The sequence below is a fragment of the Zea mays genome, chromosome 10, assembly GCF_902167145.1.
Source record: "Zea mays cultivar B73 chromosome 10, Zm-B73-REFERENCE-NAM-5.0, whole genome shotgun sequence".
NCBI classification, from domain to species: domain Eukaryota; kingdom Viridiplantae; phylum Streptophyta; class Magnoliopsida; order Poales; family Poaceae; genus Zea; species Zea mays.
The window spans coordinates 144,712,111-144,727,255 of record NC_050105.1 but is presented as its reverse complement, the minus strand read 5'-3'; the positions used below and the strand labels follow the sequence as shown (position 1 = coordinate 144,727,255).

General features: G+C 49.4%; 1 protein-coding gene and 1 pseudogene across 2 annotated transcripts; one reads left to right on the top strand and one right to left on the bottom strand.

Annotated features, from left to right (window-relative positions):
* Positions 1 to 1,346: 1,346 nt before the first annotated feature.
* LOC100383789 (nuclear transcription factor Y subunit A-3 - tRNA synthase pseudogene) lies at positions 1,347 to 7,171 on the bottom strand (annotated as a pseudogene). The gene is made up of 12 exons (NR_152535.1): positions 6,968 to 7,171; positions 6,425 to 6,879; positions 5,610 to 5,748; positions 5,362 to 5,509; positions 4,753 to 4,865; positions 4,596 to 4,670; positions 3,738 to 3,902; positions 3,123 to 3,403; positions 2,837 to 2,962; positions 2,623 to 2,664; positions 2,341 to 2,430; positions 1,347 to 1,751 (listed from the first exon to the last, which is right to left on the bottom strand). The product of NR_152535.1 is annotated as a nuclear transcription factor Y subunit A-3 - tRNA synthase pseudogene (transcript).
* On the top strand, positions 6,222 to 7,500 carry LOC109942946 (translation initiation factor IF-2). The gene is made up of 3 exons (XM_020545528.3): positions 6,222 to 6,296; positions 6,369 to 6,886; positions 6,984 to 7,500. The coding sequence occupies exons 1-3, from the start codon at positions 6,222 to 6,224 to the stop codon at positions 7,270 to 7,272; spliced, it is 882 nt and encodes a 293-aa protein (XP_020401117.1). The 3' UTR covers positions 7,273 to 7,500.
* The last annotated feature ends 7,645 nt before the right edge of the window (positions 7,501 to 15,145 follow it).

The following is a 15,145-nucleotide window of genomic DNA, read 5'->3' as shown; positions in this document are numbered from 1 at the left end:
GAAAATCCCAATTTATACAGTTAAAATGCGCGTTACATATTTTTTTTTGTGTGTGGATGGACAACACACAACTGACCGACCGACAGACTGAAGATCAGCTTTATTTGAACGGTCGAGCTGAGTGAGGTACTGAGGTAGGACTAGGAGGGTGGAAGCGGAAGATAGAGAGAGATGATGACGATGACGAGGTGCTCTTGCTGCGTCCATGGCGCTGCTGTGTCGACGTCCATGCCGCTGCTGTTGTTTCTTGTACTAGTCGCATTCGCAACCGCCGGGGCTCAGCAAGTATCAACCAAGAGGACAGATCCAACCGAAGGTAATCGATAAGTCCGTTTCATCATTCGTTTTCTTTTGGTTGCAAATGTAGGAGGGAGAGGAGAAAGGGCGAAAATATAACAACGCGCCAGTGAAAGGCTTTGATCTAAATCAAAGTTTTTAAGACCTTAAGGACTAGTTTGGAAACCTCAATTTTTCAAGTAATTTCTATTTTTCTACGAGAAAATGAAATAATTTCTCATAGAAAATAAAAATCACTTGAAAATTTGTGGTTCCCAAATCCCAAACTAGCCCTAAAAATACTTCCTCTATAGTAAAATATAGTTATGTATAGTTATCTTTTTTGTCATATATATATATATATATATATATATATATATATATATATATATATATATATATATATATATATTACATTCGTCAGTTAACAGTTAATTAATATATATATATACTAGGTAAATACTCGTGCGTTGCAACAGGGTAAAAATAGTGCAACTATAACATATGTATGGACATGTGTTGTGCAGAAAACAAGCAAATCACTGTGATAAACTCATAATGACTTGTCACCTTGTTCGAAGAGGAAAAGGTGATCCTTAGTCTTACAGCTTTAAGAAGAGAACCATACATGTAGCACCGCATTACTCCAATAATGAAACAGGTGTAGGATTATGTTGTCTCTGTCTGGGAAAGACATGTGCAAAGATTAAAAACTTCATTTCATCACTAAGAAAAAGCATAAAAGTGATTAAGAACACTACCATCATAGATCTCTTGATTTTCAAGATCACTGAGGACCTCGTAAGCCTGAGTTAGCTCCTAGAACTAAAACAAATTCATGAGTTCTTAGTTTTCATCACAATCATAAACCAACAGCCCCAATCGACCATTTATACAACCTTACAACTAAACATTGTCATATTCATGCAAATTAGGCAAAATGACCTATATATACATCACTGCTGGTTCTGTCAAGCAGGGTCAAAAGCACCATGATAAACTGTGGAGGTGGCGGTGCGGGCGAGCTTGGATGTATATATCAGCCTATGAACCAAGTAACAGTAGCAACAGAGTTTCAATGATTATAATTCCATGCTTGGATCATAGAATTGTTCAGTATCTTTCTCATCGCTCGCTAGTGCCGACTGGGTATAATGTATATGGAAATGGAGATATGAAACAATGTTAACTGATACTATCTTCAGAGCTGGTGAAAGAAAACTTTTTCCCCCTGAGTGTAATTAATTGGCGAGAGAAACTAATGCAGCGTCCTATTTTGTTTCACCTTCTTGTAGTTGTAGGGCTTGGCAGGGAACACAGGGGCACCTTGAACAGATCCTCGTCGTCGTCCTTCTCTGTCGGCGGCACAATGATGAAGAAGTCCCTGCTTGCAAGTATTGGGTGACGGGCATGTCGTCCCGCAGGTTCCAGTCGTCGAACGTCGGGATCCGGCGCCACTTGCTATCATCTTGCGCCTGTCAGAAAAAACGAAACGAAACAGAGCTTACTCCTCTGGTGAAAGCTTGGAAGCCAGTCTTGGAAGCAAGAAAGACAGTATGTGCATGTATGACACATACGTGCTTGTTTCAAAAGAAAATGAACACGATTAAGAGCTTAGTATGTCTCTCAGATTCACAGTAGATAACTACTCCTATATAAGACGATCATATCATTTCCAACTACCATGGCTTGTTTCTCTGTTAGCAAGGACATGCTCAAGGCCGGACCTAGGCATGCGCGAGTCGTGCGCTCGCATAGGAGCTCCAAAAATTGAGGGTCCCAAAACTTAGCAGATCTATTCTAGTTTTATAATTTTTTACAACATATATTAATAAGTAGCACATATTTTTCTCCTTACCATGCTGCTGCGCTGAAGTGGAACTATCGAGCGCTGCACCAAAAAATGAATCTTTATAGGATCTTAACATGTTTGTCCGCGTGAACGAAGTTCTCTAAATTAAAGCTACTAAATTTATATTTGTGTTTTACTATGACACAAAAAATGTATTATTTAGACACAATAAGAGGAATATATCAGTTGCAAAAAAAGTAAGGGAGGCTTACCTGCTCATCCCCATGCTCCTGTCCCGCTGTGGCATTCCAGCAGGTTGCATGATAACGATGGTGATGGAGAAGCAGAAGGCCGACGTCTTCCTGGAGTCAGTAATATCATGTAAGCTTGTTATTTTGCTTCAGAATACGAAGGGACAATTTTTATTGATGTGGATCATTTTACACATGTAAATAAGGGACATCATGAAATGGTAGAATGCATCTTACAGATTTGGTAAATGAATGCAATGTAGAAACACATATAAGATTAGTGCATAATCAAAGAATCATTACCTTCAGACAAGTGAAAGCTTTGACAAAGGAAGTATTCAGGATCTGTGATGAGATGCAGAAGCACTAACTGTTTTGAAATTAGTTGAACAAATAGATTAAACAAGACAGAAAAATAAATATCAATACCCCAAGTCGCTTGTTATCTGCTCAGCTCAAATTTAAATCCAATAAGTCACAAAATGACTATAATTTGAACCTAAAGTAAGTCAAGTACCTGATAAATGTAATAGACACGATCAGATGCAATCTCAAGTGCTTGATCAGAATGGTTCACATCTGATCTATAATGAGTGCGCATCAAGAAAAATCTTAAAGCCAATGGATGGTAAAGAGCAGTGATCTGGACAAAAACAACTATTATGACCTCAAGAGAAACCTTAAAAGTTCAAACCCCATGCAAAGAACTAAAGAAAGCAATAGTTTGAGATCTGAAGGGAAAACTAAAGGTAGAAACCAGTCATGATGACTAAACAAAAAGGAGCCATGTATTCACCACTTACATCTCTAATCGTGAAAAGTTATTATCTGATTTTGCCATTTTTTTATCATCCTTGTTAACAAAGCCATTATGCATCCAGCACTTCACCTCACTCTCAGGATAAGCAGCTTGGCTTTGTGCAAGCTCATTCTCATGATGAGGAAAAATCAAATCTTTCCCCCCACCATGAATATCGAATACATGTCCTAAATAGTGAGCACTCATTGCGCTGCATTCAATATGCCATCCCGGTCTTCCACGGCCCCAAGGGCTATCCCAAAAAGGCTCGCCCTCCTTTGCAGCCTGAAACATGGTTAATGAAGGATAAGAAAAATGTTGAAGAAGCCAAGAAAATGCTTGATGTTAGCTAATTACAAAATAATTATTAGTCTTACCCTTACAAAAATGCTTGGTGACACAAGTCCAGAACAATTTGCTAATAAAAAAAATAAGCCTATGACAAACCCACTGAAATTGTAGCCAGAGGGTCTTTTGTGACCTCCCTCTGAATATGGTCAAGACCCAAGAAAAATCTACTGTATTGATAATCAAAGCTCTGTATGCAGCAAATGCTGAAGAACAATGAAAGTCATCTTACCAAATCAGCATCAGGAATTGGAAAATTACTATGTATTACCTTCCGATTTTTCACCATCTTGTTTTGGGCCTCCAATTTAGCACGTGTTTGCCTCCTCCTAAGGATTGCATGGTATTGTTTTGCATTAACATATATTGGTTCTTCTGCAGGTTCCACAGGTAACATACCCGGAGTGTTCGTTGTATCATTTTGCTGGGGATGGACCTAAATGCACATTACAGGAATGACGGTATTAATGCAGGCTCATTTGTTTGGCAACAAAAATGTTTTTGGATTTGAAGGAGCCTATGCATTATGGTTTTGTACTCCTTAGATCTTTTATCTAGAGATCATAAATAGCCTTTTATCAACGTTCTTAGTTTTTTATCAACACTCTTATTTTTATATAATTTTCACAGAATTTAATGCAAGCTATTTATAATATCTCCAGACAAAAAAGGCAGTCTGGTGCATGTGCTCCCGCTTATGCAGGTCCAGGTTGGGTCTGACCCTTCCCCAGATGCGCACATGCACCAACTGCCTTTTTTTATCTGGAGATATCATAAATAACTTCCATTAAGCTCTGTGCAAATTATAAAAAAGAAGAGCATTAAACCAAAAATGGTGCAACAAAATTTCTTGTGCATCGTCAAACTTCAAGTGAAAGCATGATTTACCATTTCTGTTGCTTTGAAAAATAATAAATTCACAAATAAGGAAGCAGAAAGAATGAGTTTCACAAGGAGCCTTTGTAACACCTAATATAAAGGAATCAATGATGATCTCTCTCTAAAATTAAAATAACTGCAAATGTATCATAGAGAAATCATTATATGATTTTGTAACTCTAAATGTTTGATATTTACTTACAGAATGTGGCCAGGAAGACAGAAACTGAAAAATTAAGAGTGAACATACAATGGCATGTGGAGCATATCCTGTCAAGACCCCAACCCCACTATAATAAGCATCAACAGTATAAGGAATACAAGCCTGGAACAAATGTAGGAAGTTAGCTCAAGGCAGCACATAATATTTAAGAAAGCAACACTTCTCCCAATCAAATGGAACTTACAAAAGATGGGCTGTAATGTAATTTTGGGGCCAAAAAGGCAGAGCCTTCCTTCCCCAAGGACAATACTGGCTTCATTGTGTCCTGATTATCTTTCCCATGATCTTCATCATTGTCTGAAGACAAAAATACACTTTCATGATGGTGGTTATGTATCAATAAACCTTATTAGATATTAGTCTTGGACAGGGGAACATTGTTTCAAAGGCCAAGATAATTGGAGATTTCTCAAAAGACAAGGGGTTGGTGAAGTTGGTAATAGGAGCAAAGGATTCTTTTATGCAAAAAAGGCAGGAACATCTACAACAAAGTGACTAAATTTCGATATACCCATTTCTAATTTGAGTCCATATGAATATTATCTGACTATCACTCAAGGAGCAATACAAGAATATGAAAATGTCCATGTAAAACTGCATGCGTAGTAGAACTTATGGATACTGGCACTACAGCATAACAGGGCAAATAAATAAAGGTATCTGAACAGATTCAACTCAGAATTCATCAGTTCATAACATTTCTTGTGAAGTAAACTTAAAATGAAGTTGTGTCCCAATGCCAACGGTGTAAAAATATATATAACTGATAATGTGGTTGGAGATAAAGAAGTACCTGATTGAGTCGATGTGTGTTCATTTGGACTGCTTTCACTTGCTGCTGATGCTTCTTGGTGAGACCGATCAGACTTCGATGATGAATCCCAATCGCAAACTTTATGGCCTGAATGTTTCATCTCATAACCATTTCCTGACAAGGAGCCCTACACATATAGGCTAGCTAATGAGCTAACTATCTGTGGTATGGCAAACAGACAAAGGTTTAGGGTTTAAGGTCTTGACAGCATAAATACCAACACTTACATGGTTAGACTTAGACATGGGATGGACAGAATGATCCTCCATTTCCCGTAAAATCACAGGCATTACAAGATGGTGTCACTGAGCTCCAAACAACATTTTGCTTCTGAGAAATCAGATGATCTGGTACCTAAAAATTAACCTTTGTGGCAAGTAGCCCGCATTGAATTAGCTGAATTCCTGATAGATTCCCACATCTTAGGCAGAAACTAAGAGATTCCTAAAGATATAGACATCTGAATTACGTATTAAACTCCAACTTATTGGCCTATCACGAATGTAGCTAGACCGACTCCCTAACAGTAATGGGTATCCAAAGTCTCTCCCTCAACCTTGTTGAGTACACTCGGATTAGGATGGAAGCCACCTGATTAGAGCAGCAGAACAAGAGCAAAAAGCAGACGGACAAAGGAGAAAAACAAAGAAAACAAGAGAGACGTCATTTTCTGATCCACTGGATTAACAGTAATCATTTATTGGGGGTGTCCAGAAATCCAAGCGGATCTGGTGTGGCAGCAACGTTTTGAGAACAATTATGGCCACCATAAATCGTGGTCCAGAGAAGAAATAGGCAATCTTGCCAAGTGCCTGCCTGGAATAATCACTGGGTGACGCATGATCGCGGCCCCAGCAAACATCGCATCCGATCCGACGACCACGTTCACCCACCAAACAGGCAGTCAAAAAAAGGTAAGATGATAAATTAACGGTGCCTCATGTCACGCAGTTCACGTTCTCCAGACTCCAGGGCTTTGTTCCCAGGTATCAGCTACGCCATGCAAAAAATCATGGACCCTGATATATGCATATCTGTTTACCTGCTCGCCTCCGCCAACTCCACAAAGGCATCGACGGCCTTGGCCACATAGATCTTGGGGTTGGCCACCATCACCGAGGGGGCTGTTCCACCGCGGCGCCACCAGGGGCGGCGGCGTAGGCGTGCCCAAGTTCAAGTCCGTGCAGCCGCCCAGCCTGCCCATCTCGCCGCCGCCGATGTCGCCCTCCTCCTACTTCTCCATCCCGCCCGGGCTCAGCCCCGCCGAGCTGCTGGACTCGCCCGTCCCGCTCCACTCTTCCTCGAACTTCTTCGCGTCGCCCACCACCGGCGCCATCCCGGCGCAGAGGTTCGACTGGAAGCAGGCCGCCGACCTGATCGCGTCTCAGTCTCAGCAAGACGACAGCAAGACGACAGCCGAGCTGCGGTCGGCGGCGCCTTCAACGACTTCTCCTTCCACGCGCCCACCATGCCCGCGCAGACCACGTTGTTCCCTTCCTTCAAGGTAGGAAATAATAGGAATTGCCTGTTGCTGTATCACAACTTCAAAAACTACGAAGCTACGAAACAGAAGCAAGTAGCTGACATTGGTCGTCGTGCAGGAGCAGCAGCAACAGCAAGTCGAAGCAGCGACCATGGGTGGGCGCAACGGGGAGGGGAGCTCAGATCGGCGGCGATCTCGGTGCGGTGGTTGAGGGGAGGCGCGGGCGCGGAGGGGGCATGGGTGGGCGCAACGGGGAGGGGAGGGGCGAGGACTATCGGCGTTGGGGCGGACGCATCGGGAGTGGGGGTGGGCGCGGCGGGGGTTGTGGGCGCGGAGGGGAACTGACTCGGAGAAGGCGGAGAAGTGGAGGCCGTGATGAGGGATGCCGCGGGAGTGGAGCTGACTGAGTGATTGGGCCTTAGCGGTATACAATTGAATTGATAGATGGGCCTCATATCGGCCAGCCAAATAAATTCAACACATGTTCTCTACCGCGGCGCAAATAAATGGTACCATATCGGCCAACAAAACAGTACGGTAGCAACTTATAAACGTGCCTGCTACAGAGAAAGCAGTCAACTCGTGTAATCAGTTAGTGGTATTAATAAACGTTCCTGCTACAGTCGAATTTTTGATAGTGTCGGCGTTTCGACCCCGGGGGGTCCCTGGATCGACGAGTAAATTGTCGCCGCGTGTCCCAGCCCAGATGGGTCGGCGCGAGACGGAGCACGAAGGGGGGAGAAACAGCAAAAGGGGAAGCCCGCAGCCTTCATGTTGCCCTGCGCTCAGGTCGGGTGCGCTTGCAGTAGGGGGGTTACAAGCGTCCGCGAGGGAGAGTGAGAGAGGGAGAGAGAGAGAGGCTGTCCGCCAGCCCGTTCTCCCGCGCGGCCAACCTCCTCGTACGAGAGCCCTGGACCTTCCTTTTATAGGCGTAAGGAGAGGGCCCAGGTGTACAATGGGGGTGTAGCAGTGTGCTAACGTGTCTAGCAGAGAGGAGCTAGAGCCCTAAGTACATGCCGTCGTGGCAGCCGGAGAGGTTTTGGCGCCATGTTCATGTGATGTCGTGGCCGTCGGAGGAGTGCTTGAGCCTTGTGGAAGTACAGCTGTCGGGGCTGTCGGATCCTTGCTGACGTCTCCTTGCTTCCGTAAGGGGCTGACAGCTGCCGTCGTCAAGGAGCACGCGGGGTGCCATCATTACTTGTTTACCGGGGCGAGCCAGATGGGACGCCGGTCTTGTTCCCCGTAGCCTGAGCTAGCTAGGGGTAGGGTAATGATGGCCTTCCTGGTGACGTGGCAGGTCCGAGCCCGAGGTCGGGCGAGGCGGAGGCTCCTCCGAGGTCGAGGTCGAGTCTGGGCCCTAGGTCGGGCGAGGCGGAGTTCGTCTTCCGATGTCGAGGCTGAGTCCAGCCCTAGGGTCGGGCGAGGCGGAGTCCGTCTTCCGGGGTCGAGGCTGAGTCCGAGCTCGGGGTCAGGCGAGGCGGAGACCATCTTCCGAGGCCGAGGCTGAGTCCGAGCCCTAGGGTCGGGCGAGGCGGAGTCCGTCTTCCGGGGTCGAGGCTGAGTCCGAGCCCTGGGTCGGGCGAGGCGGAGACCGTCTTCCGAGGCCGAGGCTGGGTCCGAGCCCTGGGTCGGGCGAGGCAGAGGCCGTCTTCCGAGGCCGAGGCTGGGTCCGAGCCCTGGGTCGGGCGAGGCAGAGCTTCCCATGGCGCCCGAGGCTAGACTTAGCTGCTGTCAGCCTCACTCTGTCGAGTGGCACAGCAGTCAGAGCGAAGCAGGCGACGCTGTTTTCCTGTCAGGTCGGTTAGTGGAGCGGCGAAGTGACTGCGGTCACTTCGGCTCTGTCGACTGAGGAGCGCGTGTCAGGATAAGGTGTCAGTCGATCCTTGCATTAAATGCTCCTGCGATACGGTCGATTGGCGTGGCGATCTGGCCAAGGTTGCTTCTTCGCGAAGACTGGGCCTCGGGCGAGCCGAAGGTGTGTCCGTCGCTTGAGGGGCCCTCGGGCGAGACGTGAATCCTCCGGGGTCGGCTGCCTTTGCCCGAGGCTGAGCTCGGGCGAGGCGAGATCATGTCCCTTGAGTGGACTGAGCCTTGACCTTAATCGCGCCCATCAGGCCTTTGCAGCTTTGTGCTGATGGGGGTTACCAGCTGAGATTAGGAGTCTTGGGGGTACCCCTAATTATGGTCCCCGACAGTAGCCCCTGAGCCTCGAAGGGAGTGTTGATACTCGCTTGGAGGCTTTTGTCGCACTTTTTTGCAAGGGGACCGACCTTTCTTGGTTGCGTTTCGTTCCGGTGGGTGTGCGCGAGCGCACCCGCCGGGTGTAGCCCCCGAGGCCTCGGAGGAGTGGTTTGACTCCTTCGAGGTCTTAGCGCGTTTCGTGATGCTTCGGCCGGTCTGGTTGTTCCCTCATGCGAACTGGCCGTAGCCCGGGTGCATAGTCAGGTTCCAAGTTCTCGGGCTGGTATGTTGACGCTGTCAACGGTTTGGCCGGAGCCGGGTTTGCGAGAGCAGCCCCCGAGCCTCCGCACAGAGCGAGAGGGCGGTCAAGGACAGACTCGGCTTTTTTCATACGCCCCTGCGTCGCCTTTCCACAAGGAGGAGGAGGGGGGGGAAGCGCCATGTTGCCCTCGGAGGGCACCGAACATGGTGTCTCCGGTGAGTTGCTAGCGGGTGATCCGAGTGGACGCCCGTGCCCCGTTCGATAAGGGTCGGCTAGTGGCCCAGAGGCGCGCTCCAAAAGTACCTGCAGGTGATTTGTCGGACCCGGTCCCGTTTGATAGGGTTCGAGGGCTCGATGCCTCCCTCTGATGGGATTCCGTTACAGAATCGCTCCTGCTGGTCTCGGAAATGTCCTAGGGTACCTCGGGAGCGTAGCCCGAGCCTCGGCCATGTATCGAACGTACCCAGAGTCATCCCTCGCTCTGCGTGCTCTGAGGCGACTGTCGAACCCTTCGGGGGCCAGCCTATGAACCCCTGATCAGTACTGGGCGTGGAGCCCGAGTGGCTTGAGGCGGCTGTCGAACCCCTCCGAGGGGTCAGCCTTCGAACCTCTGACCAGTAGTGGGCACAGAGCCCGAGTGCTCTAAGGTGGCTGTCGAACCCTTCCGAGGGGCCAGCCTTCGAACCTCTGATCAGTAGTAGGCGCGGAGCCTGAGTGCTCTGAGGCGGCTGTCGAACCCTTCCGAGGGGCCATCCTTTGAACCTCTAATCAGTAGGAGGGCTCGGGGCCCGCTTCCTTCGCAGAGAAGGATCCCTTTCGGAGTATCCCCTTTCCCGGTCCCTGTAGCAAGAGAGAGAAAGGGGAAGAGAAAAGGGGATATGAATTTGAACGATGTGGCGTACCTTTTTGACGCGGTCATCATGGCGGAGGTGAAGCGTCGCCTGCTTCGCCTGCCAAAGGTGTCACCTGTCCTACCGCAGAGTTAATGCGACGAGACGAGTGGTTCGTGGGGCTGCCGTTGTGCGTGTGCGAGCCGTTCGAGGAACGGAACACGGGCGCGTCGTCTTCACGCCATGGGAGAGGGCTCTCTCGCTGTCCCAGGAGGGGACGTGAGCCTGCAGACGACTTGACCGCTGCTTCCGCCCGTCTGCCGCCGCCATTACTGCCGGCCCACTTTTGGCCATATTGACCGTCTCGCCTTCTCCCGCGGCTGACTGACCCGTGATCGATGTGCTCGGTTGGCACTGTTGGGTCATGCGCAGGGTCGCCTCGAGTCGCGGCACTGGTTCCGCAGTCGAGAAGGCGCGGTATTGGCGCAAGTGGCGGTGTAGTTTTCCCGCACGTAGTAACCGGTGCGCCGGTTACATGACGTGTGGGCCTGGGCCCCCATGCTGGACGCGTCGGAGTCGAAAGGGTGCGCCCCCTTGGTGTGGTTGCATGCCGCCTGCATGGCGGTCCGCCCTTTCACCCACTGGTCTAGGCGAAAGTGGAGGAGTGCTTGTAACCGCTGGGCAGTTGTACGCTCCGCGCGCGGCGGTTTGGCTCCTTCTGTCCTGGGCCTGCTTGCATGACGTGTGGGACCCAGCCCCCGTGTCGTAGGGGGAGGGTCTTGGAGCGTGTTGGTGAAGACTCAGCCCGCGATGGCTGAGGACGCAAGTGGGGAGAGTTGCCTTTAAAAGGAGGGTGACCCCTTGGATGGCAACCATGTCTTCGCACTCCCTTTATGCATCGCGTCCTTCCACCTTCCGAGCCCCTGGATGGGGAGCGCTCGCGTCGCTTTCGTCTTGCTGTCGTTGGAGGAACGCAACTTCGCGGAAGTTGGTACCTTTCAGCCATCGCTCGGCTTCAAGGATTTTCATTAGGCAGCCCGACTGCATCCCCTTGCCGGTGGTCACCCAAGACGGTGACCACCAGTTCGATGGTGGGGAGAAGCAAACCGGGCTACGACCTGTGCCCCGCCCTCAGCTTCAAGGATCTTCATCATCCTTGCTGGGGCGGAGAGCGAGGCGAGCCGGAGCTCTACCTCCTGCACGGGTCGGCTGACCACCTCTTCTTCTAGCTCCTGGGGGTGGAAACCATCCTCCAGCTCTGCGGAGGAGGCGCCCTCCAGCCATGCCGGGGAAGGCGAACTGTTGCTGCCCAGCCAGGGTGCAACATTCCATCCTCTGTCCTCGCTCTCGTGGCGAGGACGGGAGTGAGGACCTGCCGGCGCGCTTTGGGGTGGCTGGCGCTCGCTGGTGCGGTGTTGGTGGGCAGGTGGTCGCCGCCTGCGGTGCTGACGTGGTGGCAGCTGGAGAAAGCTTCCCCACCGTCTAGACCGTCAGCGCCACCTGCGGACCGACCTTCGGCTCTTTGGCTTTAATATCCGGTTCTCGTCCCTTGAGTGGGGACGTGAACGAGATCCTTCCGGCAGCAGCGTCCGTCCTGGGACCATCGCTGCTGCTGCAGAGGTCGCCGGCGAGTCACCAGGAGTTTGTCGCCCCGCAGGCTCTCCGATGTGGAGGTTGTTCGTACCCGCGGGGGCGGAACCGGAGTTCCGTTTGTAATGGCACCTTGAGTGCCGGTGTCTGTTCATTGTGGCTGTCGGGGCCTAAACATGTATGTATTTTGGCGTGAAGCCGTGTTTCGTCCTTATTTCGAGCACTAGGACTCGCCTGTCGGCTAGCTGAACCGCTTAACCAAGTGTGAGTTGCCTCGTGCGAAGGTGACGAGTGAGGTATCCGTATCCCGGAGGCGTAGGAGTCCCTCGGCTCGGTCGGCCTTGCCGCCCGAGGCTGCTCTTGCTTAGTTAAAGGAACCTTCGGCCGCTCTGCGATGAGCTGGAGCCGGAGGCAGCGATGCCAGCACGGACAGAGGCAGAGATGGCTCGAAAACAAGCCTCGTCGGCCGGAGCCTGGTCGGGCCGTCCACTGGCGGGACCGACGCCGGAGTCAGGTTGTCGAGGCCACGAGCCGGGCTGATGTCCTCGGGGGACAGCTGGCTGAGGCTACGGAGCGGCCGGTCGAGTCGTCTGCTCGGGCCGGGTTCCCGGAGGAGACCCTAGCGGCGATGGCCCATGCGTAGTGCCAACAGGTTCCTTCGAGGTGGAGATCCTCCGACCGTGTTGCCGTCCGAGGCCGGGTCGGATTCCGCCGAAGGTGGAGTCAACGCCGAGGGTGCTGCTGCTCCCCCACTGATGTCTGACCCTGCAGGAACAGTTTATCTTGTAGTGTGCGTATGTTTTTTGCGGCCGCCGAGGCCCAAACATATCGTCGTCGTGTTGTAAAGGTGTGTTTCTTTTCCCCTTGTTTCGAGTATCTGGACTTATTTGTCGGTAATATAATTGTTTGTCCGAGCGAGAGTTACTTTTCGCGGAAGGTGATGAGTGAGGTATCCGTATCCCGGAGGCGTAAGAGTCCCTCGGCTCGGTCGGCCTTGCCGCTTACGTGTGCTCTTACTCGTCCGTAGGATTCTGTTATCGATATAGTCGAGAAGGCACGAAAAATCGTTTCGGCAGAAAAGTTTTCGAGCGTTAAGACTTGTTCGGTCAGCGGAATCGCTTATCCGAGCATGAGTTACTTATCGTAGAAGGTGATGAGTGAGGTATCCGTATCCCGGAGGCGTAGGAGTCCCTCGGCTCAGTCGGCCTTGCCTGCTTACGTGTACTCCGTCGTTTTCAGGATCCCACTTTCGAAGTAGTCGAAAAGCACGAAAGATGTTCTGGCAGAAAGAAATTTTCCGAGGAAAATTTTGACGCAGAGGGGGTTCGCCCCTTCTAGCCCCCGAGGGAGGGTCGGGCTTTGCTGAGGCAAGGCTGACCCTTCCTTGATGGTTAGACTTTATTGGCGTATGTAAACAAGGTGTATGAACGACTTGAAAACATCTTAAGGGTAGAAGCGACGTTGCTGTCGGATGTTCCAAGCGTTGTTGTAGACCTCGCCTTGACTGTTGGCCAGCTTGTATGTTCCTGGCGATGATGAATGGCCCTTCCCAGGGAGGCATGAGCTTGTGGCGCCCTCGGGCGTCTTGTCGCAGCCGAAGCACCAAGTCGCCCACCTGGAGGTCTCGGGATCGAACCCCTCGGGCGTGGTAGCGTCGCAGGGACTGCTGATACCGCGCCGAGTGTAGTAAGGCCATGTCCCGAGCCTCTTCCAGCTGGTCCAGTGAGTCTTCTTGGTTGGTTCGATTGCTTTGGTCGTCGTACGCCCTCATCCTCGGGGAACTGTATTCTCCTCCTTAGGTGGTGGTGGTGCGATCCTTTTGCTTTGGGCTAATACTTTCTCCTCCTTTGGCATGAATCGCCAAAAACGGATACTTTGAGTGAGATATAAGCCCTTTGTAAAACTACTTTCTCCCCTTTGGCAAATAAAACATGAGTGAAGATTATACCAAAGACGGAGAGTAGCCCGGAGCGACGACAAAGGAAGAGTTATGGAGTGGAAGCCTTTGTCTTCGCCGAAGACTCCAATTCCCTTTCAATACACCTATGACTTGTTTTGAACTTTCACTTGAAAAACACATTAGTCATAGCACATGAAAGAGATATGATCAAAGGTATATGAATGAGCTATGTGTGCAACATCAAAAGAAGTTCCTAGAATCAAGAATATTTAGCTCATGCCTAAGTTTGTTAAAAGTTTGTTCATCTAATGGCTTGGTAAAGATATCGGCTAATTGATCTTTAGTATTGATATATGCAATCTAGATATCTCCCTTTTGTTGGTGATCCCTTAGAAGTGATACCGAATGGCTATGTGTTTAGTGCGGCTATGCTCAACGGGATTATCCGCCATGCGGATTGCACTCTCATTGTCACATAGAAGAGGAACTTTGGTTAATTTGTAACCATAGTCCCTAAGGGTTTGCCTCATCCAAAGTAATTGCGCGCAACAATGGCCTGCGGCAATATACTCGGCTTCGATGGTAGAAAGAGCTATGGAATTTTGCTTCTTTGAAGCCCAAGACACCAAGGATCTTCCCAAGAACTGGCAAGTCCCCGATGTGCTCTTTCTATTAATTTTACACCCCGCCCAATCGGCATCCGAATAACCAATTAAATCAAAAGTGGATCCCCTAGGGTACCAAAGCCCAAACTTAAGAGTATAAACTAAATATCTCAAGATTCGTTTTACGGTCGTAAGATGAGCTTCCTTAGGGTCGGCTTGGAATCTTGCACACATGCATACGGAAAGCATAATATCCGGTCGAGATGCACATAAGTAGAGTAGTGAACATATCATCGACCGATATACCTTTTGATCTACGGATTTACCTTCCGTGACGAGGTCGAGATGCCCATTGGTTCCCATGGGTGTCTTGATGGGCTTGGCATCCTTCATCCCAAATTTGTTTAGAATGTCTTGAGTATACTTCGTTTGGCTAATGAAGGTGCCCTCTTGGAGTTGCTTCACTTGAAATCCTAAGAAGTACTTCAACTCCCCCATCATCGACATCTCGAATTTTTGTGTCATGATCCTACTAAATTCCTCACAAGTAGATTCGTTAGTAGACCCAAATATAATGTCATCAACATAAATTTGGCATATAAACAAATCTTTGTCAAGAGTTTTAGTGAATAGAGTAGGATCGACTTTTCCGACTTTGAAGCCATTAGTGATAAGAAAATTTCTTAGGCATTCATACCATGCTCTTGGGGCTTGCTTGAGCCCATAAAGCGCCTTAGAGAGTTTATATACGTGATTAGGATACTCACTATCTTCAAAGCCGGGAGGTTGCTCAACATAGACCTCTTCCTTGATTGGTCCATTGAGGAAGGCACTCTTCACGTCCATTTGGTAAAGCTTGAAGCCATGGTAAGTAGCATAGGCTAATAATATACGAATTGACTCAAGCCTAGC